General features: G+C 55.6%; 3 protein-coding genes across 5 annotated transcripts; 2 read left to right on the top strand and 1 right to left on the bottom strand.

Moving 5' to 3' along the window:
- The first annotated feature begins 1,242 nt into the window (after window positions 1–1,242).
- Window positions 1,243–12,639, top strand: UNC45A (unc-45 myosin chaperone A). Of its 2 annotated transcripts, none has more exons than XM_088139293.1 (19): window positions 1,243–1,591; window positions 1,692–1,728; window positions 1,814–1,989; window positions 2,160–2,252; window positions 2,916–3,083; window positions 3,676–3,844; window positions 4,330–4,500; window positions 4,627–4,798; window positions 5,100–5,400; window positions 6,121–6,215; window positions 6,573–6,714; window positions 9,403–9,543; window positions 9,735–9,859; window positions 10,741–10,807; window positions 10,906–11,019; window positions 11,131–11,246; window positions 11,334–11,451; window positions 11,531–11,662; window positions 11,997–12,639. In XM_088139293.1, the coding sequence occupies exons 1-19, from the start codon at window positions 1,373–1,375 to the stop codon at window positions 12,276–12,278; spliced, it is 2,838 nt and encodes a 945-aa protein (XP_087995419.1). In that variant the 5' UTR covers window positions 1,243–1,372; the 3' UTR covers window positions 12,279–12,639. The 2 variants fall into 2 exon arrangements, with proteins under 2 accessions (XP_087995419.1, XP_087995418.1); XM_088139292.1 differs by having other exon boundaries at window positions 1,311–1,591; window positions 11,531–11,686.
- Window positions 12,640–12,866: 227 nt separating this feature from the next.
- On the top strand, window positions 12,867–15,088 carry RCCD1 (RCC1 domain containing 1). Its single transcript, XM_088139320.1, has 6 exons — window positions 12,867–13,316; window positions 13,398–13,551; window positions 13,638–13,759; window positions 13,856–14,170; window positions 14,524–14,553; window positions 14,630–15,088. The coding sequence occupies exons 1-6, from the start codon at window positions 12,935–12,937 to the stop codon at window positions 14,866–14,868; spliced, it is 1,242 nt and encodes a 413-aa protein (XP_087995446.1). The 5' UTR covers window positions 12,867–12,934; the 3' UTR covers window positions 14,869–15,088.
- On the bottom strand, window positions 15,018–24,088 carry PRC1 (protein regulator of cytokinesis 1). Of its 2 annotated transcripts, none has more exons than XM_088139302.1 (14): window positions 23,938–24,088; window positions 23,697–23,829; window positions 23,469–23,591; window positions 23,164–23,397; window positions 22,910–23,080; window positions 22,680–22,829; window positions 22,315–22,462; window positions 22,091–22,227; window positions 21,920–22,015; window positions 21,702–21,848; window positions 19,100–19,201; window positions 17,524–17,616; window positions 16,318–16,497; window positions 15,018–15,831 (listed from the first exon to the last, which is right to left on the bottom strand). In XM_088139302.1, the coding sequence occupies exons 1-14, from the start codon at window positions 23,946–23,948 to the stop codon at window positions 15,754–15,756; spliced, it is 1,803 nt and encodes a 600-aa protein (XP_087995428.1). In that variant the 5' UTR covers window positions 23,949–24,088; the 3' UTR covers window positions 15,018–15,753. The 2 variants fall into 2 exon arrangements, with proteins under 2 accessions (XP_087995428.1, XP_087995429.1); XM_088139303.1 differs by having other exon boundaries at window positions 16,395–16,497.
- Between the last annotated feature and the right edge of the window lie 438 nt (window positions 24,089–24,526).

Raw genomic sequence — 24,526 nt, 5'->3', positions numbered from 1 at the left:
CTAACGTTTACTTTGGGTTCTCCTTTATTCTTCCTCCTTTGGCATTGGTCAGACCCCACATCAAGAATTGCCCAGTTCTGGCTGAGATACCCCAAATCTGGGGAATAGGCGGGGGAAATAAAAGTAATTCCTAGGAAAAGATTGAAGGATGGCATACTGACTGTCACGCTGGTACTTTATAAGGCAACACTCAGGACAAAACCACATCAGTATTGTGTGTGAAAGGCCGGCACAAAATAAAAGATGGACATTGCAAGGCAACACGGAGCAGGGCTTGGACTCTGCTTACCTAAGTGGCCCCTTCCAGCTTTATGATTCCAGCAAATAAGGGGATGTTTTGAGATCCTGTCTCTCCTTCCAGTGCTGGCTTTGGAAAAGGCCTGGCGTGTGCGCGAGGACCTTCTGAGGCCTTTAATCTAAAGGCATGGGGGGGCACTTTTTCCTCTCCAAGCCACCTGCGTGGCGCTGTCTGAGCAGGCCAGGTCCAGGACCCCCATTAGCAGACTCCTTTCCCTAATGGATCCTCTCCACCGCCAGTCTGGCAGAGTCCCCACGGAGGCAAGGGCTAAAAGCAGCAGGGCCTAATAGCACAGGGAGGTGCCTGCTAATGGATGTGGGAGCCGGGCAGGTCCGTGTGGTTTCCCTGGCTTGCCCTGACTTCCCTTCCCTTCCGCAGAGCAGACAGTCCGGGCTGCCTCCGCCTGGGCGCCGCGGGGAAGATGCTGCTCTGGCTCCTGCTGCTGCCGCCGCCGGTCCTCCTCCAGCCAGGTACCGCCTCCTTCCAGCCCCGACTCGCGGCTTCTCGGGGCCTCCTCCGAGCTGAGCGGCGCCCCTCGCGGGCTCTCCCTCTTGCAGCCCAGAACGCGCATCTCTGCGAGGGCTACTCGGGCGCGGACGGGCGCCTACACGCCGGCTTCTTCTGCCCGCGCCTCTCCGACGCGCCGGTCGACGCCTACTGCTGCCAGCCCGGCGGGAGCGGCGCCCTCAAGTCCTGCTGCCCGCGGCCCGACGCCGACCGCCCCCGGAGCGGCAACGCCTCCACCGCGCTCCCGGCGGGGCTCCGGTGAGGCAGGGCAGGGGCGGGGCGGGGGCCGGCGCTGGCCGGCCGGGTAAGGCAAGTCAGGAGCGGGGCCGGGGCGGGGGCCGGGGCCGGCCGGGCTGACGCGGCTCCGTCCCGCTGCAGGAGCCCGCTGTTGCCGCTGCTGGCCGTGGGGCTCTACGGCGGCCTCCTCCTGGCGCTCGCGGCAGCCGATCTCCTGCACTTCCGCCGCCGCCGCGGAGCCGCCGGAAGGGGTGCCGTCACGTGCCCCGCGCAGGGCCCGCCCCCGGAACAGCGGCCCGTCGCGTCCGCCTGACGCCACCCTGACGCGCCATGGCGGCCTCGCCCGGGGAGCTGCGCCGAGAGGGGAATGAGCACTTCCAGGCCGGCCGCTACGCGGAGGCGCTGGCCGTGTACACGCGCGCGCTGGGCCTGGCCGGGGCCGGGGCCGGGGCCGGGGCCGGGGCCGGGGCCGGAGCCGGAGCCGGAGCCGAGGCGGCCTCCCAACGCGCCGTGCTGTACCGCAACAGCGCCGCCTGCCACCTGAAGCTGGTGAGCCGGGCCGCCGGGGGCGCGGGCGCGGGCGCGGCGGGGGCGCGGGGCGGCGGGGACCGGCCTTCCCTGTCTCCCGCCTGCCGCCTTCCCTTCGCAGGAGGACTACGCGCAAGCTGAAGCGGACGCCTCCCGAGGTGAGCCCGCGCCCCTCCCGCCCCTCCCGCCGGCCCCGCGGCCTCGGCTTCGCCACCGAAACGCTTCCCTTTCGGTCTCGCGCAGCTCTGGAGCTCGACGGGCGCGACGTGAAGAGCCTCTTCCGCCGCAGCCAAGCTCTCCGGGGCCTGGGCCGCCTCGACCGGGCCGCCTCGGACCTGCAGAGGTGCGTGCGCTTGGAGCCCAAGAACAAGGCCTTCCAGGAGGCTCTGCGGGATCTCGGTAGCAGCGCCCACGAGAAGGTAGGCCCTTCGGCAGCGCCTCCCGGCTGGCCCGGGTGCTTTCCTCCGTCCTCTCTGTCCCGAGGGCCTTCGGGGATGGGCCGGTGCCGTGTAGAGCGGGCGCTCTTGGCTTCCTTGAGTTAAGGCTCGAGCAGGTAATTAGCCCTCTCTCGCTTCGGCGTCCCTCTCAGATGAAAGCCATGACCTGCACTGACTCCAAAGTGGAAGCCATGTTTAAGCTGTTGCTGAGCACCGAGGAAAACGACCCGGACAAGAAGCAAAAGGTACTGGCCAGTGAGGAGGGAGTCGCCATGCATCTCGGTGATGGGCTAGGAAAGGTGTGCTGCATCTTGTCGCGTGCCGTTTACGTAACCTGATGAGCTTGTTCTGAAAGTCTCAGAGGAAGTTTGCAATTTTGAAGCGAGAGGTGGGCTGGAAAGGGTGTAGAAGCAGTGCAGGATTTCAGATGCTAGCATGTTCTTGCTTGCAGCTCAGCAGATGTTGCCTCCCTCCAGCTGGTTTTTTAAATGGAGGTTTCCTTTGAATGTTGCGCCAGAATTAGAAATAATAATCTTGCAGGTATATGGGGGGAGGGGACAAAGAGTGGGTGGGTGGGCATCCACAGTCTCACAATAATGGGGCTTGAGCTCTGAAGTTTGGGGTCAGTGTCTCCCTTCACTCCCTCCCCCAAGTTTTGATGTTCTATGGCAGCCTTTCCTGATTTGAAGTACCAGGCTTCAACTCTCATTGGTTAATGGCTACCCTGGCTTGCATTTATGGGAGCTGAAGCACAGTGTAGGTGGAGGGCATCAGCTGGGAGGTCTGCTCCTCCCAGTGCATAGCAAGGCATGGGCATCTGATGGGTCAAGATTTTGCAGGAACTGATATAGTATGAACAGGGAAAGCTCTTTCAAGTAGCTAAACAGAGTGGTTCTCCTCCTGACCAGGCAGCTCAGAACTTGATAGTTCTGGCTCGAGAGGAGCCTGGTGCTGAGAAGATTTTCCAGAGTGATGGAGTGCGCTTACTGCTGCAGCTGTTGGACACAGGCCGTTTGGATATGATGGTAGCAGCCTTACGGATCTTCACTGGCCTCTGCCGTGGCCATTGTTCTCGAGTAAGGGCTGCTTTAAGACAGTGTTTTTTCAGAGCTGGGGGGGGCGAACCGTTTGCCTCCTGACAGTTTCAAGGATGGCATTTGGTGCTGACATCAGCATCACCGAATAATTAGCACACCCTGGGGGTGGTGTCTTTCCCTGAAACCCCTGCTGCATGTGGCCAGGAACTAGGGGAGACACCTCTGCTGACCAGACTTTTTTTTGCCTCTGGTTTGGTGACCCAGCTGCCCAGCAAAGGGGCTTGGGAGAGGGCAAGATGACCGTCAGGGCTGGGAAAGAGTCTTGGGTTTGGCTTGTCTACAGAATCTTGATGATTCCTTGCCAGATCGAAGGGGACGCTGGACTTTCTGTGCGGCGCAGCAGGGACTGGATCTTGCTGTGCCGTTGAGAAAACGACCCCGTCTCCTTAGCCTCACCTGCTTGGATCTCAAGACTTTCTGTTTCTCTAGCGCTTTGAGAAGCAGCACCTGGCTCCTTGTGAGCGATTCTAGCTAGACTTGAATTTCAGAGAAGAGGTTAGTTCTAGAGAAAAGGCAAGGTAAGATGGGTCTAGATCCTTCCCACACCTCAAAGACGGGTACCTTCTTGCAGACAGTGGCGAGTCTGGGCGACCTGGGGCCTCAGCGCCTCTTTGCTGTGCTAGAGATGGAGGATGAGCGGCTTTCACTGGCCGCCTACAGCCTGCTGCAGGTCATGTTTGACACCCTCGAGCAGGGGTTGCAGAAGGATGTGCTCCACAAGGAGAATGTTTTGGCATCAGGTGAGTCCCTGGCTGCCTTTCTGAAGCTGTGAGGATTGTACCACTAGCCCCACCTCCTCAGGAGAATGATTGCGAGAGCCGCGTTTTCACGATATAGTGCTACGTTTGGATGGATTTCAGAGCACTCTGTGGGTCGTTACTTTCTCGTCTGCCTCCTTTTGTACCAGGAAGGGCCAGAAACGTAAGTTGCGTTTCCCAGCTTTGCCACAGAAATACAGCCTGGCCTGCCTTGCTTAAAATTGTGCTGCGTGTTGCTTAGGGTAGTTTTTCTAATTATTACTGTGCTTTTAGATCTCTAATTTCCAAATTTTTATTCAAATCCGCCAAGGATAAAACATCATCTCAGGCATTTGCAGGTGAATAACTTGCGTTCAGTTATGCTAGGTCAAGTTATGCCTTTGCTCGCTTGAACACTATAAGCGATAGTAGCTCACAAGTATCAGCGGAGATGCTGCTCACCCCTCTGTCCGATGCTCTTCCCGTAGACTCATCCAGAGAGCTGAAGTTGCTCCTTAGATGGCTGTTAGAGGCTCTCACTCGAGTAGGCCTCTCTTCCTATGGTCGTGACAGCATCCTCAATTTGCTGATCAGTGTAACAGCCCCGAAGTCACTGCCGGCCTCCAACAACTCCTTGACCCTTTGGGTCATTGATCATGGTGAGCGTATCCTTCTATGGAGTAACTTTTGTAGTGAGATGAGTGGTGACAAATTTGAATTATAAATAAACAAACTTTTCTGTTCTTGGTCCCTTCTCTGTTTTAGTAAGTCATGTATCCTTGCAGGTCTCAAAGAGATCCTGGAAGTTGGGGGTACGGTACCCCACTGTCCTGAAGGCTTGCGTGTGACGGAGAACACGCACATGACTGCTGCTGTCCTGCTCAACAAGCTTTATGAGGATTTGAAGTGTGATGGGGAGAGAGAGAATTTCCATCGGCTCTGTGAGGATTATGTCAGGTAGGTCTGTGAGTTTGTAAATGCGGTTCTTTGGAGAGAACTGCTGTTTGAAAGAAGGAGCTGTCTACTTCTTATAAAGGAATGGAGAAGAACGGTTGGGCAGAGGGCTAGTTTTTGCTCTTTTGGCTTTGCCGGCTTTCTGTCAGCGAGAGTTTCACGATGCTGCAGGAGCCTTGCCAATGAAAGAGATACGAGCTCCTTCAGCTGTTGGTTTCTTCCTGCAATGTGTTCTGCATTTACAGAGTAGTTAATGGTTAGTCTCTTTCTTGGTTGAAGCTGGCTGGTTGCTCTTCCTTTCCAGGGACTGGTTCCAGGACCATGGCATGCCTGGAAAGCTCAGGGCCATCCAGACAGTGAGCTGCCTCCTGCAAGGCCCCTCAGAAGCTGGGAACCGAGTGCTGGAACTGAATGGCATCATGGAGAGTATTTTGGCATTGTGTGCCTCATCTCAGGTGGCTCACCAGCTTGTGGCTGTGGAGGCCCTGATCCATGCAGCTGACAAGGCCAAACGTGCCTCCTTCATCACCGCTAATGGTGTGACACTACTCAAGGAGATCTACAAGCACAGTGAGCGTGACAGCATTCGCATCCGGGCCCTGGTGGTGAGTAAGAGGAGCCTGTTCTGGATTAGGCTCGGTGACAGGGAGGGAGTATGTTCAGATACAGTAGTCCTCAACTTAGAACCACAATTGGGACTGGAATTTCCATTGCTAAATGGTGTGGTTGTAAAGCGAGACATAACATGACCACATCACTTAGCAACCGCAATCCCAGCAATTCCCCTTGCCCTCATTAAGCAAATTCCACCAGTTGTTAGGTGAGGACCTACCCCAATCTATGCCATTCTGGGCTTGGTCTCTGCCAGCCCTGAGCCTCAGTAAGGGTGGCTTGGGGCAGCTGGGCTGGGGTGGATGCAGCTTAGTGCCGTGTTGCAACTTGGGCTTCTTGCTGCCCCAGAGTCATGCAGTTCTGGGGCTGCTTGCCACCCTGTGAGGCAGGGTGGAGGGTAGCCAAAAGGGCAGAGATTGGGGGAAGATAGGCGGGCGGGAAGAGTTGAAGCGCTCCTGTGGTTGTAAGCGTGGGTGGGCCGGCAAGTGCCCGAATTTTGATCACATGACGGGGGGCACTGCAACAGCCATAACTTTGGGCACAGGTTGTAAGTCCATTCAGCACCATCATAACTTTGGTCACTGAACGAATGGTCGTAAGTTGAGGACTACCTGTATGCTTCTTTCTCTTCCTTGATTGCTTGGGACAAGGCCTTTGGTAAGTGATAACTGCACAGTGTAGGTTGTGCGATGTATTGTTTTCTCTGTTTTCAGGGCCTTTGTAAATTGGGCTCAGCAGGGGGCACAGACTTCAGCATGAAACAGTTTGCCGAAGGCTCTACCTTGAAACTGGCCAAGCAGTGCTGCAAGTGAGTGAGGCCCTTCCTTGGCTACAAGACAGTGGCACCTTCAGTACTACCTGGTCTGGCACCTTTTTGGGGAGAAGGCATCAAGTATTGCTTGCTGCTTTCACATTTGTAAAGGTGGTGGACATCCAGGGGTGAGTGTGATCTGGTTGCAGGTAGAAGTGTTTTATGCATGCTCTGAATGGAAGCTAAAAGCCTCAACAGTGATCCGATGTAGCGGCAATATGGACTGGGTCTTGTCTTCCAAAATTCCTGCCAGCATTGCATGTTTCAGCTCCTTTTTCCCTAATGGTTGAAGTGAAATTCTAATGCTCCCTGCTGAAGGTTAGTGGATCTGATGTCTCCTTGTTCCATATCTAGATGGTTGTGTAATGAGACTCTTGATGTTGGCACCCGCTATTGGGCAGCAGAAGGTTTGGCATTCCTTACCTTGGATGCAGATGTCAAGGAAGAACTTCTGGAGGACAAGGCAGCTCTGCAGGCTCTGTTCCAGCTGGCACAGGTAGAGCTTCTTTGGGAACCAAACATGATAGAGAAGAGACTGTCCCAACTGCTATGTTTGATACACGTGGTCCTCGCTTAATGACCACTAATTAAATGGACGTTCAAACTTGCGATGGTACTGAATGAGTGCTACTTATGACTGGTCCTTGGAGGTCTGGCTGTCACAGCATCCTGCGGTCACATGGTTGCCACTGGTAACCTCCTTTGCTGGCTTCCAACAAGCAAAATCAATGGGGAGCTGGCAGGAGGTTAGTGACCAGAATTGCCATCACTAAGCAGGGCGGTCTGGTGACATCGCGCTTTACGACCACGTCACTTAGCGACTGTAATTCCGGTCTCAGTCAGTACTGTACTGATTTTTAGCTTCCCAGGGTTGGTTAAACCTTTCATAATTGTAGACCAAAAGATGCAGGAGCATGAAATAACTATTAAACTCGTTTTGTTATTCTAGAAACATTACTCTAGGCAAATTGTTGATTTTCTGAAAAGTGTTCAGGTGGACAGCTATGGAAGAAACCTCTCTGGTGTACTTATGTCAATGGTTCACCTGCTAAATTGGAAGGAAAGGGAGAGGGCACAGGCCTACTTTTTACTAAAGATGGTAAAGCTGTATTTGGGCAGCACTGCGTCAGACTAGAGGTCCCCAGGGGAGTAGAGCACACATGATGGAATGCCCCAGGAAACAGCATGTGAAAGAACCAGTTCTCCTAAAATGTCGTTTTCTGTTTAATTGGAAGTGTTCCATTGTATGGCTCATAACTTCCTTGAGAGATAGCTTGTAGCAGAGGAGTTTCTGTAAGTGTGCAGGCCAAGTGTATTAAACACAATCAACTCTAGTTTAAGCCATTGCATATTCCAGATGTTGCCATGGTCTGCCCTGGAGCTTACTTGGTGCTTCAGAATTGCATTTAAGTAGTTCCTCTTACCTCTATATGTGATAGTAGCTTAATTTTGAGTACCACATTGTTCAGTGAAAAATCAGGTAGAACACTGATAAAGTTCCTTAGTATGGAAGTCCACAGAACAAGATTCTTACTATCCAAAGACAAATATAAGCAAGACCTGATGAGATGGTTCTTATGACTGGAATATAGCAGTTGAATGATACAGTTCTTCAAAAGGATTAGCAGCAGTAAAAAGGGTGGAGATGTTTAATTAATTAATTATTAAATTTATATGCCGCCCATCTCCCTGAGAGGGTGACTGAGTTGCTCTGTAAAAAATATTCACATCTGCACAAAGGTCCAAGGGGATGGACTTGGATGAGCTGTAGGGTGTGATTTAAAATAAGTGAAAGAAGGAATAAAAGCAACTGTTCTTCATGTCTGTTATTAACAACCCAAGAGAAGAGGCCTGGATGATGATGATTTCCAAAAGCAAACTGCAGATCTTTCAAAAAAGCATGAAGTGGTACTGAGCAATGTGAAAGTTACCTTGATATCTATGAGAAGACAAACTCTGTCAAGCATGGCCCTTCCACAATTCCTGACTTACCAGCGAGCTTTCTCCTTCACATAGCGGGGAGGGGATTAGTGATCCTTGACTTTATTCCAATCAGCAGAGAAGACTTGGATTAATAAAGTGAAAAGTAGTGGAGCATCAGGGAAAAATGATCATGTAATGCTGGAATTCCTGGTATTAAAGGAGACAAAGGGTGAGGGTTAGTTGAACTGTGACTTAGATCCCAGCAGAGCTTAGAATGATGACAGGATTCTACAATGTGAAAAAAAGCCCAAGTTGTGCAGGTTTTGTATGGGAGTTTTTAAAAATGAAGTGCTAAGAACACAATCACCAATGAAGCAGTGGCTGCTGTTTTGTCTTCCAGCATGGCTGTGCAAAAGTTTAATGGAAATATAAATAGTCAAAAGGGCCCATTCAGAAGGCAGAAGGACAGGTCACCATGGAAGAATATGTAGAGATAGCCCTGTATTGTAGCATCAGGGAGGTTAAAGCTTAGAATGCACTGAAATTAGGAAAGGATGCTAGAAACAACACAAAGCCTTCTTCAGATATGTTTGAAATAAAATGATGATTGCAGATGATGGCACAAATCACACTGGAGGAACAGCATGTGAAGGTGCCTCTGATCCTTTGTGTTCTTGATGGGGCCTGTGATGATGCTGTTGGTGTAGATGTGGGGACAAAGTAGACATCTGGGTTTGTTGCAGGGTCTACTTCCCACATTGGCATCATTGTCCTGTTGTTTCTCATTGCTTGTGACAATATGCTTCAGGTTGGGTGGAGTCTGTACGCAAGTCTGGATCTGCCCCCCAGTGCTTGAGAAAGTGCCGTGTCATTGTCCAGAATGGGCTATATTGTACTGCGTTTGTTCTGCAATAAAAGCAATAACATTTGGGAAAAAAGATTTATTCTTTATGCTTTATGCACACTGAATGGTGGTTCAGGGGAAGGCAGATTCTGCTTGAATGTTGGAAGAAATGTCCTAATGATAAAGAGAAGTGCGGCAGCGGAGGCAGTCACCCTGGGGGTGTGGGCTGATTGTGGCCAGTAATAATTTAACAGCTATCTCTGGGGGGTGCGTTCCTGGGCAGGGGTGGGACACAGTGGACCCTTCCAGCTCCAGAATTCCGTGATATCTGCAGGCTACAAATGCTGGTTGGTGAACTCAAAGGACCAACTGGCTGCTGAATAAAATTCTCTCCCTGTTCCTTGCTTTCCATCATAGTCAGAGAATCGGAGCTGTTTATTTGCAGTGGCCTCTACACTAGTCAACTGTACCAGCAGCTATGACTGCGAGGAACCTGACCCGCAGATGGTGGAACTTGCTAAGTACGCCAAGCAGCACATTCCGGAGAAGCATCCCAAGGTGAGGAGGACAGGTGCAGGTGTGGCGAGTCGGAGGCCTTCTGGTGATGGTGTCTGTGTCCGACTCTCTCCCGCCCAAGCCCTGCAGAAGAGAAGGGGGGTTTACATCTTGGAGGGGGGCAAAGGCACAATGGAAGTGCCTGTAAAGGGCTCCCACTGCTGAATGACTCCACTCCTCATCTCACGTTCTAGGATAAGCCAGAATTCATACACAGACGTGTGCAGAAGCTCTTGGCTGCTGGTGTGGTTTCAGCACTCGTGTGCATGGTCAAGAATGAGAGCTCTTTAAGCCCTGCCTGCCGTGAGCTGGTTTCCAGGTGAGGCTCTGCAACATGGCCTGGAGCCCAGAACTGAATCGGGTCAGAACAGTCTGGTGGAGGTGGAGGCGTGGCAGCAGGGAGGAGTTCTGGAACCCACAGCGCGATTTCTGCAGGACAGCTGGGTGCCCATCTTTCCTGCAATAGGCCAAAGATGAGTTGCAGCTCCAGAGACCTTCAGAGCTTTGCCTAATGCTCTGTTGATCAACGGTACCTGTGAGAGAGCGCCATCTCATTCTGCTGCTGATCTTGCTAGGCAGCGGTTCCTCTAAGATCTATACTTGGACAACCGGAGGGAAGGGAAAGGGCTGCAGAAGAGTCTTGAGAACCAGCAGTCCATGGGCTACATGCATCTCCACAGTCCTTCCAGGAAATGGGACCGGAGTTCCTGGACCTGGTTTTTCTCACTGGGGGACTTACCGGAGGGCTGGAGCAAACTAGCATTATGACAGGAAAACATTGATTGAATGTTGTTTTGGGAGTCAGGGCCCAATAGAGCACTCAAGGGATGAAAAATATTGCCCACCCCTGACTTCTGCAGCTGTCCTCTGTCTTCCAGCCCCTCCAAGCTCCTCAGTTAAAATCACAGAATCCTGAAGTTGGAAGAAGCCATTTAGGCTTCAAGTCCAGTCCCCTGCAGGAATCCAGTCGAAAGCACCCTGGGGCAGCCAGAAGTTTCTCTCCAGTGCAGCAGGCGTACTGGATCCTGTATTTCCAGTTGTCTTGGTGTCTGTTTAGCCAAATGATTCGGAATGTGGCTTAGCAGTGTAGTGTGGATATTACAGTCCCTACTGCTTGCCACTGTCTGTATCCCCACGTGGGTGTGAGTGCACGTGCTTGAACATAGCTCTGACCCTCCACTGTGTCTTGCTGCACCACAGAGTTTTCCTGGCTGTAGTAGACAACCCAGAGAACCGAGGGGCTGTGGTGGCTGCCGGAGGGGGGAAGGTTAGTATCACCCCTTCCTCCTCTTGCTTTGGCACCTCTTCCCAGCGGGGGCCCCAGGCTGACCAGCTCTTTCTCCCCTCTTCCTTCCTCACCACCAGGCACTCATCCCCTTGGCTCTGGAGGGGACCGACGCAGGACAGAGCAAGGCAGCTCAGGCCCTGGCCAAGATTGCTATCACGACAGCCCCTGAGATGGCCTTTCCCGGAGAGCGGGTCTGTGCGGGGCGGTGTTTGCAGGAACGGGGAGGTGGCCCTGTTCATGGTCCCTCCTCTCCCATGACCTGGGGGCAGGGCTCCTCTGAGCCAGTGGCTTTTTTTCTGCAGGTCTATGAGGTGGTCCGGCCCCTAGTGAGCCTCCTGCACCTGAACCGTTCCAGCCTGCAGAACTTTGAGGGGCTGATGGCGCTCACCAATCTAGCTGGGACCAGCGAGAGGCTCAGGTGAGGCCTTTCTGGGTTGTAGGGAGGCAGGATTCTTTGGGGTCATGGCGTGGCTTCTGTTGCTACTTCTCCCCACACCTCTTGCAGGCAGAAAATGGTGAAGGAAAAGGCAGTGGCCATGATTGAAGGTTACATGTTTGAGGAGCACGAGATGATTCGCCTGGCGGCCACCGAGTGCATGTGCAACCTAACCTTGAGCCCGGAGGTCAGTAGCTCAGAGCAGGCTGGGGAGGGGTGGGCAAGTCCCCCCCCCCACACCTGATAGCTGCCCATCTTTCATATAGGTGGCAGAATTGTTTCTGGCTGAAGGCAGCGATCGGCTGAAACTGCTGGTTTTGTACAGTGGGGAGGAAGATGAGCGGCTGCGGAGGGCAGCTTCCGGGACACTGGCGGTCTTAACCTCGCTGCTCCCGCAGGTCTGTGTTCGGATTCCCAAAGTGGTAAGTTGCTTGATGCAGCCCACTGCCCCCCACTCCAGTTGCTCAGGGGTACACTTTGCTCTTTGAGCCTGGGAAGACAGGCTAAGTCCCAGGAGGGCAGGATCCTTCTGCCAAAGGCCTATTATCCCAGGAGTGCCTCTGTGGGAGGGGTGCTGCCTGCCTGGAAGTGGTGCTGTTGCTGTTGCACCCAGCTAGCTGGCTCCTCCTCTAGAAAGGGTTGGGGTGTCTGGTGGATGCAAGTGCAGGGCCAGACCCTGGGAGGTTTTGCAGGGCATGAGTGCCACCTGCCTTTCTGGGTCCTTCTCCCCAGACAGCGGACTGGCTGGAAATCCTGCAGTCACTGTTGCTCAGCCCCTGCACCGAGCTTCAGCACCGTGGCGTGGTCGTGGTGAGAAACATGATGGCAGCCGACCAGGAGGTTGCCACAAGGCTGATGGAGAGCGAGATGCTGGAGATCTTGTCCGTTATGAGCAGGGTGGAGGACAAGCCCCAGGTGGTCCAGGTGGCCAAGGAGTGCCTGGCTCAGGCGGTGTCTTACGGCTTGGTTAAGCCCAACGCTGCTGCTGCTGCTGCTGCTGCTGCCAGGGAGTGAGGGCCTGGCTTCCCGCCCGCTCAGAGGCACCGCTGCTGCTCCTGCTCACGGGCACCGGGATGGGCTGCTTGCGGACTGGCTGCTGGGACCAGGCAGAGCGGGAGCTCTTTCCTCTGGAGGCTTGCGTGGTTCTTGGGTGGGGCACAGGCAGTTCTCCTGCTGGAGAAGGAATCCTTTGCTGGAGCTGCTCTTCCAGCCTGCACTCCCCTGGCGGACACCCCAGCCTTCCTCTTCCTGCCAGCCGAGGTTTCTTCTCTCTCTCTCTCTCTCTCTGCGTTTTGCACACTACGGCAGACGAGCCCTGTGGAATTTAGGGACGGACGGGATGTGCTGCATGAATAAAAACAAATGCACAAACCTCGTCCTCCGCCTGGTATATTCAGTGTCCGAAATTACAGTATTTGCACCGGCGACAGGAGAGCCGCCTTCCCCGACGCGTCTGAACCAGACCAGCCTTTCCCCCGCCTGCTCCCCACGCTCGCAGCGCGGCTCGGCTCGGCTCGGCTCGGCGCCGCAGCCCCTCCCCGCCGAGCAGCGCGCCCAGCTCGCGGCACGGCACGGCCCGCCCCGCCCCTCCTACGGGCCCGCGCGCGAGCAGGAAGAGGCGGTGCCGCCCTGCTGCGCGCGCCCGGCGACGGTCCGGGCTGGCCGGAAGAATGGAGCCGGCGCTCGGCCCGGGCGGCGGCGGCGGCGGCTGGTTCTGCTTCGGGTTCCGCCTGGGGGGCGGCGCGGAGGGCGGTCCCGAGCCGCAGCCGCTCTGCCCGGAGGGGCCCGGGTCCGGGGCGGTGCGCCGGGTGCGGCCGAGCTGGAGCTTCGCGGCGATCGTGGCGGGCGCGGGGCCGGCGCGGGTGCGGCTGCAGGGCGCGGTGGCGGGCGCGCTGCCGCGGGACTGCCTGGACGCGCTGCCCTCGGAGACGCACGTGCTGCTGCTGCGGGAGGCCGCGCTGGAGGCCTGGCCCGCCGCGGGCCCGGGCGCGCTGCTGGAGGGGCGGCCGGCCTGGCGAAGGGCGCTCCGGCCGGAGGAGGCGGCGGCCGCAGGTGGGAGCGGGAGCGGGAGCGGGAGCGGGTGGTGCCCCGCGCCCGGCCGCCCGCTCGCCCGCTGACGCGCCTCTCCCGCAGAGCTGCCCCTGGTGCCCGGCGGCTACGTGGCCCCCCGCCCGCCCTTCTTCACGCCGCTGCCCGCCGCCCTCCCGGCGCGCCGGCTGCTCCTGGGCCTGGAGCACGCGCTGCTGCTGGCCGCCGGCGGGGCGCTCTTCTCCTGGGGCGGCGGCAGGTGAGTCTCGGCGGGCGCGGGGCGGGCCGAGGGGCGCGGCCCGAGCGCCGCTCCCGCTCCCGCTGCCCCTCTCGCTCTCCCCGCAGGCACGGGCAGCTGGGCCACGGCGACCTGGAGAGCAGGCGGGAGCCGCGGGCGGTGGAGGCCTTGCAGGGCTTGCCCCTGGCGGACGCGGCGGCGGGCGGCTGGCACTCGGCGGCCGTCAGCGGTGAGGAGGGCGGGGGCCGGGGCGGGGCGGGGCGCTCGCGGGGAGGGGGCCGCCTCGCGGGCCGCGCCGGGGCGAACTCACGCCTTCCTCCGCCAGAGGCGGGCGACTTGTATCTGTGGGGCTGGAACGAGTCCGGACAGCTGGGGCTGCCGTCCAAGACCGCGGCCGAGAGCGGAGCAACAGTCCCGGAGGGGGCCCCGGAGGAAGCCGGTGAGACAGCCCGCGGCCCCGGGCCTGCCCCTTCCGCGGCAGCAGGAGCCTCTCCAGGCGGCGCCGGGCTGAACTCGGGGCCCGGAGGGGGCCCGGCAGCCTTCATTTCCGTGCAAGCCTTTCCTGCCTTGCTGGACTTGCCCCAGGAAGCCGAAGTGCGCAGGGTCAGCTGCGGGTCGCGACACACCGCCGCCGTGACACGTAAGGAAGCTCTGCGAGCGGGCGGGGGAGTCCAACCCTGAACCGTGTTCCCTTTCTGGGCCTGGCAGGGAAGCGGCGAGCTTTAAAGGCGGCTGGAACTTCTTTTGCACTAATCGTGCAAAGGCTCTCCCCGCAAGCAAGGAAGGTGCTCCGTCAGATGTCTGACGCAGCAGCCGACAGACCTGGGACTCACATCAAGAGCATATGGCTTTTCTTCAGTCCCGCAAGACCAAAGTAGCGCACGCATGCTACTTTGCATGCATGCGCCCCCCCCATTACAGCCCTGGCTCTAGAACTTGCGTGACCTTTGCTAGCAGGCGCTGCCTCTCTGCCTCACCTTTCTCTTCTTCCAGGCACCGGCCATCTCTACACCTGGGGCTGGGGTAAGTGAGGAGCTTGTGGGGCTAGGGGTCTGTGGCCAAAGGGGCTCATGGTGCCAGTAGTTCTCTTTATTCCCAGGCAAATACGGCCAGTTGGGGCATCAGGATACAGCTACCTCTGATCAGCCAAGAAGAGTGTGCTACTTTGTGGATAGGAATCTCAGCGTGCAAGATGTCGTCTGTGGGCCATGGACCACGTACGCCCAAGCTGGGGCTCCCGAGGGCGAGCCCGGCAAAAGCCCTGCAGCGCTCCCAGACCTCTGCGTCCTCCCGTGCATTTCTCTGAAGACCGAGGAGCTTCCGAGAGCTTCGCCTTGACTCGTGGGCACCGGGAAGCCCTTCCAGAGAATCCAGGGGTTTTGGCAGCAGCGCTTGGCCCGCCTTTCTACCTCAGATTTGCTTTGCAGCGAGGAGGGCAAATGTTTCTTAAGGCAGTGCAGCCATGTTTACATATCAGAAGCACAACGTTAAATGCAAAACGAAAGTATATTTTATGGAGAGCAAAGTCAGACATTAAGGAAACAGTAATTTAATTGAAGCAGTTCTTGCTGTGGTTACTCTTACAGGTCTGCAATCAGCAGGAGCACCGCAGCAGGGGCCAAACCCTCACCCCAACTAACCAGGAAAAGGTGGGGGAGAGCTGCCTGGGCCAGCCCCAGGTCCTCATCAGAACAGTACAACTCATTTTCTGCTGCTCTTCTACACCCTCGAATAAGCAAACAGCCACGCAAATAAATAAGAGGCCACTGTAGTGAAAAACGTGCAAATCTAGCCATGATCATTGGAACGGATGGTAGAAGCCCCTGGCCACTTTCCTCTTTTACCCCAGCCAGGAAACGGGCCAGTGGCTGAAGAGGGCACTTGCCCACAGCCCCTCACAATTGTAGAGGACTCCCCGTATTTTCTTCCCTTCCTCTGCCCGGGATGCCATCTGCTTAACAGCAGGATCCAGGTGGATTGTCCACTGAGGCAAGCCTCCGCCTCTTCCCTCTCCCTCCCGCCCCCCTCGAATCAGGCAGCAGGCCTGTGCGCAGAACAGCTGCTGCATCTATGCTTTTATTCCCTTTAACGTAAAACTTGCGTGAAATCAATGCATTAAAAACAGTTAAAAGTGGCAGCACAAACCGGGCCTCCAAAAGGTCCAGTTTGTGCAAGACTGGGATGATCTGTGGGAGGATGCTGTGGCTGGCAACAGGCCTCCCTTCAGCTGTCAGGATTGGAAGCTGTGGAGTTGAGGACGTGGGACCGGTGCTCAGATTTGGAAGCCTTTGAAAGTCCGTGCTGGGGAGAGAGGAAGAACAGTTGGTATGAAGGGTGTGGAATCAGATGGAGCTGTAGCGGGGATCCTTGGAGGGGGGCGATGGGGAGCGGTATTCTGGCAACATCGAAGAGTGCCTTCAGACATCGCGTTTGGGCTTGTGGGAGAGGAGCAGTTGCAGGAAGAAACCTGGGCAATTTTCTTTAGGGGTACAGCGAGGAAGAACCACAGGCTGCCTGTCTACCCTTCCCAAGCTTGCTTCTGGCCACGGGGCTGTGCAATTTACAGGCAGGCAAACAAAGCAGCAGCAAAAGGAGCCCCAGCAAGGGTGGCCAAGCCCCTCAGCCTCCCTTTGGGTGTGGCTGCCGGCGAGCCTGTTTGGGCTGGCCAGAGGCCCTGACGGCGTGCAGCTGAGCACCACTCAGGTGACTCTTGTGGGCTCCTTCCAGGCTTCAGAGGCCAGTGGGGGCGGAGGGGGCAGAGGGAGAGAAGAGGGAGAAGGGAATTACCGCAAACTCTGAATAGGTGCTGGCAACAGAGTAAATACTGCCATTACGCTGGGCAGGGGCTGTTGGAGTACACCCACCGCTCAGAGCTGTTCGGTTGAGCTGAGACACGTTCTCCTTGTTGTGCTCCATCTGGCCTTGGGAGGGGGGCTTGGCAACCACACGGCTGAGGGTCCGGACAGGCTGTGGACGCAAAGAGAGGAGCTGTGCAGGTGGTTACAGTGTTGGGCAAGGACAGCCAGAGGGGGCACAGGAAGGGCCATGTGTGACAACAGTGGAGCTTTTCTACTCTTCTGCTGAGTTGATGGCCACCATTTTACCCTCCTCCTCAAACTATTGGCCCAACGGCATTTCTGAACCTCTGCAAGCATCTTCCTCAGTGCAGGTGGGGTGCCATTTTGGCTCCAGGAGCTCTGGCATTCTCGCCTGGGCACGGCTGAGGGGGAAAGGCAGAACTCCAGCTATCGCTTTTGCCTCCCACAGTTTGGTTTCCTTTCTGAACACTTGAGCTGCACAAGGCCTGTGCCACGGCCAAACTACCCACAGGTGGGATTTGGGCAGCAGGCCCCATAAGGAGGCTAGCCCCTCCCCAAACCCCAAGAGGCATAATTTTGGCCAGACTCTCACCAAGCATCAGCTGCAGCCGAGGCCTGCGCAGCACTGGACACTGCAGCTGTGTTGGGCCAGCTGATTACGCAAGCAAAGCTGAGGCCTCTGCTTTGGCTGCAGCCCTTGTAAGCCATTCGGCTCGTCCAGTTCTATGTCAGCCAGGCCACAGGTGCTGCAGCTGGAACTTTTTCAGGCCTACACTAAGGAGAGGAAAGGCTTTCAGCCACCTCACCTAAGAATTACGTTAAAGGGATGTAAGTTTCGTACTGCAGTAGGAAACTCATCAATCTCATGTTTCTACTGATTTCTGCGAGGAACTCTCACTTGAAACTCTTAAGCGTGTGTAGAAGTTTCCTGATAGGAACCAGAATGCAATCTCTCCAAAAAACAAGTTGGTTCTTCTTACCCCTGTTCTTCTGTTACCTTTCTCCCCTCATTTTCTAATTTTTCTACTCCTGGGTTACACTCTGCCACTTTTGCACTTGCTCAATTCCCACTACTGAGTTTCCTCCAGTTTTTCCTGCCTCTTGGCTTTTTGACAGACTTGGGGAATGGGATTTGAACATGCCTCCTTCTGGATCCAATGGGCCAGCTATTTACCTTCCCTCCAGAAAGGCATCCAGGGGAATTTAACACCGAACCTCTCAGCGCCGAGCGGATTGTGCTGTTGGGGGTCGTGGTGGTGATGTTGAGCTGCAAGAGAAGTCCATGTGTTAGGGGAGAGAGCCATCCCTGACGCAAAGCAGAAAACCAGAGAGTCATTTCCTTTCCAGGAAAAAAGGACTACTGATCGGTTCTTGAGGACTTCAGGTGTCTCATGTATGCTGACTCACTCGATTGTACCTTGAAAGGTGTGCCTGTGCAGAGAACTGGGGTGGACTGGATGCTCTTGGGATGCACTTACGTCTGGGAGAAGCCCACCAGCCTTCCCGGTTTTTCTAAAATATATTTTTAGAAAAAAGCTTCTAACTGGGTGTCCTGTACCTGACTGGTATTTTTTTCCATTTCCCCCTTCACAGAATTCCCCTCTTGCAGAGGGGAGAGACTGCTTAAACTAGCTATCTCTTCCTAAACTGCTTTCCTTCCCAGCATAGGGCTTCCCTAAAAGGTGCTAACCATAGGTTAACAAGCTCAGCTCTGTCAGGCTTGCCTAGCTGTCTGGAATTGGAAAGACCCTGATTAGTTTCACCCTAAAGCCTTTTTTTTGCCTCCTAAGCAACAGCGGCACTCAGGTGTTCCTTTCGAGGTGCATTCCCCATTGCAAGCCTGCTCACTCTCTCGTCATCTCTTCCTCTCCAATGAGCATAAATACAAACATTTCCCCTTGCTGGTTATCCCAGAACCGAGGTGAAGATTCCAAAAGGGCTGTAACATTTGCCCCCTTTTCCCAGCTTCCTCCTGAGTCAAGCTCCAGAACGTAAACTGGGGAGGGTTTACATTCTGGAGCTCGACTCAGGAGGAAGCTGGGAAAAGGGGGCAAATCTTACAGCCCTTTTCCCCCATTCTCCTGCCCTTTGGAATCCTCACCTTGGTTCTGGGATAACCAGCAAGGGGAAATAAATGTTTGTATTTATGCTCATTGGAGAGGAAGAGATGACGAGAGAGTGAGCAGGCTCGCAACGGGGAATGCACCTCGAAGGGAACACCTGAGTGCCACTGTTTGGGGTCATATCCTCCTGACGCCATAAGTATTTAGGGGCAATTTCTTAATACACTTTTTTCAAGATTTATTACTTTAGCGTTCTCCTTCTTTGGTATCCGCCCTGCAAATTCTAAAGTGTCAGCATGCAGAGTAATGGAAACACTGGGATATTTAGCAAGTAACAAAGCCAACCCCACAATTTTTCCCCCTTGTCCAGAATAACTCTTACTCCTGGACTCAGGGTGTCTTCAGGCATGCAAAAAAGGCCAAGCATTTTCAGGGCAAAGCTCTCTAGCTTGGAAAACAGCTGTGGAAGCAAAAGGAAAAAGCTGCTGCTTGGATAAGCTTAGAAAATTAGGGAGGGGATAAGACAGGAAAAATAGGGAAGGAAAGCTGTTGGGAAGGAGAGGAAAGTCCATGAGGGAAAAGAGGGAAGGAAGGAAAAAGCTGCCCTGCGTTTATTACGTGGGATAAAAATGCGTTCCCCGACTTCTGCGATGGGGCTGTGTGGGACTTCTTGGCGACTCCGTTTACCTTTCGGGCTTTGCCAGGTGTGGTGACGCCCAAGGCCCGCCTCTTGTTGGGGGTGCTCCCATAGAGCATCTCCTCCTCAGTCTGGCGGGACTTCTTGAGTTGCTGAAAGACAGAAGGGAACCGATGGGGCAAAGCAGTAGCCGGCAGCCTCTTCAGACACGAGATGATCTGACTGATCTCAAGCAATCCATAATCTTTTTTAAAAAAGCGAGACGGACCAACTGCTTGGCCAACACACAGCATCAGAGGGCAACTGGGGAGAAGGTGGGGGAAATCCTACAGAGGAAGACCCCGCAGAAGGGGCTGTGAGGAGTCCTGATTCACCTTCTGTACTGCCAAACGCTAACAGCCGCACAGCAGTCTGGCTCGCCATGGAGCCGGTTCTGTTTAGAATTGGGGAAGGGAGGCTTTGGTAATCCAGCGGGAGAGCCCTGCTTTGCACACCCCAAAGCCCAGTATCCCTGCGTTCCGGGGAAGTAATGGTGAACTGAAGACGGCTCTGCGAAAAATGGAGCTGATGACCGTGGCGGAAGGAAGGGCTGGTGAAGGGACCGGCTCTTCGTGATTCCTCTCTGGACAAGGAGGACTTGAGATCGCCCACAAGTGCTTCAGACAGCTGCTCCTCGCGAGGAGACCACAAGAGAGCAGTCTCTGGCGGGTTTAGAGCTCTGGGAGACAAGGGAATAGCCATCTTGCTCAACCCACAGTCGGCACCTTCAAAAGGACACTGGGTTTGCATACTTCCCTTCCTAATCACTTTTGGAAATTGCTTGCTAACTGCTTTTCAGCTGTTAAGAACCTTTGGATCAACAAGTTTCACAGCACTGGGTGAATTTCCTTCAATCCTTAGCGAAAGAAGTTTTAACTACAAGTTTAAGAACTTCATTTTTTCCCCTTGGAATAAGCAGCAAAAGGGTGATTAAAACTTTGATTTTAGAAAATTTCAAATGGACTAAGAGTCCAAATAAATTTGAAATAAGGTTTTGGAATTAATTATAAAGAATCCTTACCATGGGAAAATGTTTCTGTTTTGAATTCTTTAAAAAAAAAATATAAGACCTTAAAAATTGGACACTAGAAGGAACTAAAGATAATTAAAAGGGAAAGACACTCAAACTCTACTTACAATTACAGAATGAAGCAAAATATTTTAACATTGAAGGATATTTTTGAATAACAGACCCAGACGCTATTTTTAAGAGTGTCTGCCTCTATAGATAAAAAGGGATGCGGTGGCGCAGCGGCTTAACGACGCTGAAAGTTGCCAGCCAGAAACGGTCGACACTTCAGCGGTTCGAGCCCAGCCCCATGCAGCAGAGTGAGCTCCTGTCTCATCCCCAGCTTCTGCCAACCCAGCAGCTCAAAAGCAACCGCGGGTAGATAAATGGGTACTCTCACCCTGGTGGGAGGAAAAATGCTGGTGGCACCTTGCACGGGAGACGGGATCAGTTGCCGGTAACGTGGAAGCCACGTATGCCCGAAAAAGGCACGAAGCAACGGAAGCTCCGCCTCCTGCGCTCGCCAGCTGGGCTCTGTTCTAGGAAGGAGGCTCTGGCAAACCACTTCCGAAACACCTTGCCCTGAAAACTGCAGGGACTCGTCCAGGCAGTCGCCGCAGAATCAGCCATGATTGAGTGCGGATAAAAAAAAAAAAAGCCTCTATAGATAGGCTGTGCTTAAAAGATTTTACAGAAGAGGAACAAGTTTTAGCTGACAAGATTGAGGCTGATCTGAAAGGAGATTTAAAAATTACAGGCTACAGGAATGACGTGGAAAAAGGTGTTATACTGGGCATACAAAAGAAACCATCTGATGTCTTAATAACTAAAGGGGATATACAAATAAACCAAGAGAGTGACCTGGATAATTTTCCTACATTGGATTTACAAAAGAGGCTTGCTAAAGCTTTGAAGAATTTTGTGAGAAGGGACAAAGAAAAAAATGAAAAGAAATCAAGTTCTAGGACATTATTTGAAGGGACTAAAGATCAAGGTTGTTAGAAGTAAAAGGAAGGAATATAAAGTTGGTTTATTTGATCAAGGTTAAAATAGATATGTTTTATCTCTGGTAACCCTTAATGGACTTCTGCTGATATTAGGACTGAAATGATGAGGCTTTATAGATTTCTTTATGATATAACAGATAGGATATAGGAAGAAGAGATCATTTGTTGTATTTTAAGAGAAGGTGATAAGTTACTAAAATTGTTTATATTTGTTGTGATGAAAGGGGAAGTCACTTCTTTATGTATTTCTTTTCTTTTTCTTTCCTATATTCTTTTTTTCCCTCACTTCCTACTTTTTCTTTTCCTTTTTTTTAGTTTGTAATAGTTTTCATTGTTGTAATCTTTAATAAGATTACTATTAAAGAACAACAAAAGCCCAGCATCTCTGGAGGGAGCCCAGAACTGCCTTTGCAGGGAAAATCAGTCCTGCTGGTTCCCCTTCTGCTTCCAGCACAGAGTCCTAAAGATTCCCACCAGTCAACGGGTTTGCTACAGTCACTGGACCAAATAAACTGACAGCTGTCTTACCAATAAGACGGCCTGGGCAAAATCGGCAAACTGTGTGGGATGACTTGAATCCCAAGGCCTCCAACTCACCCGCTCCTGCCTTTCCTTCTCCTTCTCCAGATGATGGAGGCGCCACTGCTCGGCCACGTGCTCCATGAAGCGCTGCCCGTTCACTAGGAAGTCCCGAGCATGTTCTTGCTCCCACAGTTCAACGCGGACCCTCAGCTCCTCCTCCAGCTGCAAAAAAGGGGGCACGTTCAGGTCAGGCTGCCAGAGGCCCAAAGGGCAGGGGGGCTGGGGCCACTTGCCTTGGGAAGGGTCTTCTGGAGCTTGGCGCGCAGCTTCTCTTCTTTCAGAAGGTTGCCTCCTCGGTTGGTGAAGCGACTTGGGTCCGTAGCCTTTTTCTACAGAGGAGAAGACAGTCAACATCTCCTGCTCAGCCCAGAGAGGCGGCCCAGCCCAGTCCGGCTCACAACTACCTCAAGCTCCTGAAAGAGACACCAGTTCTTCTTCCACTTGTGGATAGCTTCAAAGAGCTCTTGATGTGTCTCATAATAACGCTTCAGCTCCACGAGCTCCTTGTCGTGTTGCTGCAATAACTCTTCGGTGACGTCATCTACGAAGGAAGAAAGCAAGATGGAAAACAGAAAGGGCCGCTGAAGAGAACCTCGCTCACCCCACAACTCACAGGCCCCCAACCCACCTTGGTAGTAGGGGCTAAAGGAGCGCCTCTGCTCCTCCCCAAAGAAGCACTTGTCCCAGAAGGTGGCCAGCTGAGCCCGAATGGCCTCTACCACTTCCTGGAGGTTCTGGAGCTTCAGTTCCTCCAAGCGATCGACTTCCAGGTGCAGCTAAAGGAAGAAGCCAGTGAGAGTCAAGGCAGCAAAACACAAGGATGGCACTTATTGGATGCCAAGCTTCTGCTAGCAATGTGGCAGCCTTTCAGTGGGAACTTAGAGGAGCAGTGGCTGCTCTGTGCCCCCAGGAACGGACAGGGCCCTCACGCCCAACAAGGAGTTGGATGTGACCCAGGGAGCCAGCTCAGGGAGAAGAGCCCAGCCGTCTTACAGCGTTCATAATGCCGGCTCTGGAGCCTTCCATGTACGGAGCAAAGGCCTCTCTCTCCTCCGGAGGCACCTGCAACCAGTCCCAGAGTGTCAGGATGCGGGAGCGCAGCTCTTCGCACAGGGCCTCCTTCTGAGCCCTCCGGCCCTCCAGCTAGGAGACAGCAAAGCAACAGCCTTAGAAAGACAAGGGAGGAGGTGAGGAAGGCGGGGGCCCAGCAGCCATTGCCGTACCTGCTGCAGCAGATCCTTCAGCGCAGCCAAGTTATCCAGGGAGAGGCAGAAGGCGCCCGCCTCCTCGCACACCGCCTCTCGCGCAAAAGTGCTGTCGGGGACCTGCTCCAGCTCCTCCATGCAGAGAACGACCTGCCGCTTCACATGCAGGAACTCCGCCTGCCGGTGCTCCTGCCGGGAAAGGAGAGGATCGGCCGCCGAGCCCGCCCCCCACCCTGCCCTCCCACCCCTTGCCAGCCAGGGGCCCACCAGACCTTCTCAGCTGCCAGCGCTGCCAGGTGGCGCCGGAAGTGGTCCAGCTCCGCCAGGGTGGGCACGGGCTCGCTGCCACCGCTGTAGGGCGCCCGTCCGAGCAGGCCGGCCAGCTCCCGGTCCCGCTCCTGCAGCGCCCGCAGCTCCTGCCGCCGCTCGCGCTTCTGCTTCAGCATCACCTCCACGCGGGTGCGCAGGTCCTTCTCCAGCTGCAGGATGGTGGCCTCCTCCTCCTCCTGCAAGGAGAGCGCAGGCGGGAGCTCGGGGCGGCGCGCGCGCGGGCGGCGGCGGCCGCAACCCGACTCACCTGGAAGGGCGCCAGCTGCAGCTCCTGGCACAGCGCGGCCAGCTCCCTCCGGCACAGCGCGATGCTCTTCAGCAGCCGCTCGCGCAGGCTCTCCTCCTCCGCGATCATCCGGTCCAGCAGCTCCTGCGCGGCGCCGGGGGAGAAGAGGCGCGCGTGAGCCCCGGCCCGGCCCCCCGGCCCGGCCCCCCGGCGCCCGGCCCCCCGACCCGGCCCCCCGGCCCCGCTCACCTTGACGTGCCTCTTGACCACCTCGGTGCGCTGCAGCCGCTGCTCCTCCGGGATGCCGATCTCCTCCCAGATGCCGCGCAGGTGGCTCAGCGCCTGGGTCAGGCAGGCCACCGACTCGCCGGCCAGGACCTCGCTGCGGGGGGTGGGCGGGGAGGGAGGCCGTCAGCCCGGGCGCCCGGCCCCGCCCGCGCCCCGCGCCCCGCGCCCCGCGCCCCCGGCCCGGCCCGGCCCGCGCCCTCACCTGCGTCTCATCGCGGCCGGCCAGGCGGCTCCGCGCCCCGCTGCGGCTCCGCCGGGACCGTTTCTGCTCGGCGATTCAAACGCCCGCCGCGCCGCGATTGGCTCCGCCCGAGGGCCCGCCCCGCGGGCGCTCCGCCGCGGCCAATCCGGGCGCGGGGCGGGGCCGTCTGGGGCGGGGCGGCGGAGGGCGCCCGCGGGCCCCGCTCGCTCCCCGGACTGGGCGGGGCTCCCGCCGGAACGGGCGCCCGGAGCCTTCCGCAGCCGCCGGCCAGCCGGCCGGGCGACGCGGCCCCCCCCGCGGCTTTCGGCGGCGCCGCCATCCGGGCCTGCGGCTGGGCCAGAGCGGCAGCGAATCGGGCGGAGAGGGAGAGCGCCGCCCAAGCTCTGGGGTCTGCTGCCTTGTAAGGCGCGCGCGTGGAAAGAGAAGCGCCCCGCCCCGCCCCAGCCTTTCCCGCGTGGCTCCCCCTCCCCGTTTGAACCGTGCAGGCGAATTACTAGAATGGCCTTCGAGACTTGGCTGTTCAACCCTCCGTCCTTCCCAATTGCCCCCCCCGCCCCGCTTCCCATCCCCTTGGCTTCGGTTTGGCTTC

The sequence above is a fragment of the Python bivittatus genome, unplaced genomic scaffold (assembly GCF_059951505.1).
Source record: "Python bivittatus isolate LINGU-HERP-01145 unplaced genomic scaffold, Pbiv_v1 ctg000210_np1212, whole genome shotgun sequence".
Classification (NCBI taxonomy): Eukaryota; Metazoa; Chordata; class Lepidosauria; order Squamata; family Pythonidae; genus Python; species Python bivittatus.
The sequence above is the reverse complement of the archived record's forward strand: the minus strand, read 5'-3'. Positions and strand labels throughout refer to the sequence as shown.

What these genes read in the sequence shown, in the direction of transcription:
- UNC45A (XM_088139292.1), top strand. Translation starts at nt 1,373, where the DNA reads ATGGCGGCCTCGCCCGGGGAGCTGCGCCGAGAGGGGAATGAGCACTTC. An exon ending in GGAGAATGTTTTGGCATCAG is followed by an intron (nt 3,845 to 4,329) that starts GTGAGTCCCTGG and finishes CTCTTCCCGTAG; the next exon opens with ACTCATCCAGAGAGCTGAAG. An exon ending in TTCGCATCCGGGCCCTGGTG is followed by an intron (nt 5,401 to 6,120) that starts GTGAGTAAGAGG and finishes CTCTGTTTTCAG; the next exon opens with GGCCTTTGTAAATTGGGCTC.
- RCCD1 (XM_088139320.1), top strand. Translation starts at nt 12,935, where the DNA reads ATGGAGCCGGCGCTCGGCCCGGGCGGCGGCGGCGGCGGCTGGTTCTGC. An exon ending in ACACACCGCCGCCGTGACAC is followed by an intron (nt 14,171 to 14,523) that starts GTAAGGAAGCTC and finishes CTCTTCTTCCAG; the next exon opens with GCACCGGCCATCTCTACACC. An exon ending in TCTCTACACCTGGGGCTGGG is followed by an intron (nt 14,554 to 14,629) that starts GTAAGTGAGGAG and finishes CTTTATTCCCAG; the next exon opens with GCAAATACGGCCAGTTGGGG.
- PRC1 (XM_088139302.1), bottom strand. An exon ending in TGCAGCTGGCGCCCTTCCAG is followed by an intron (nt 23,398 to 23,468) that starts GTGAGTCGGGTT and finishes CTCTCCTTGCAG; the next exon opens with GAGGAGGAGGAGGCCACCAT. An exon ending in CACCTGGCAAAGCCCGAAAG is followed by an intron (nt 17,617 to 19,099) that starts GTAAACGGAGTC and finishes CTTCTCTTGCAG; the next exon opens with CTCAACATCACCACCACGAC.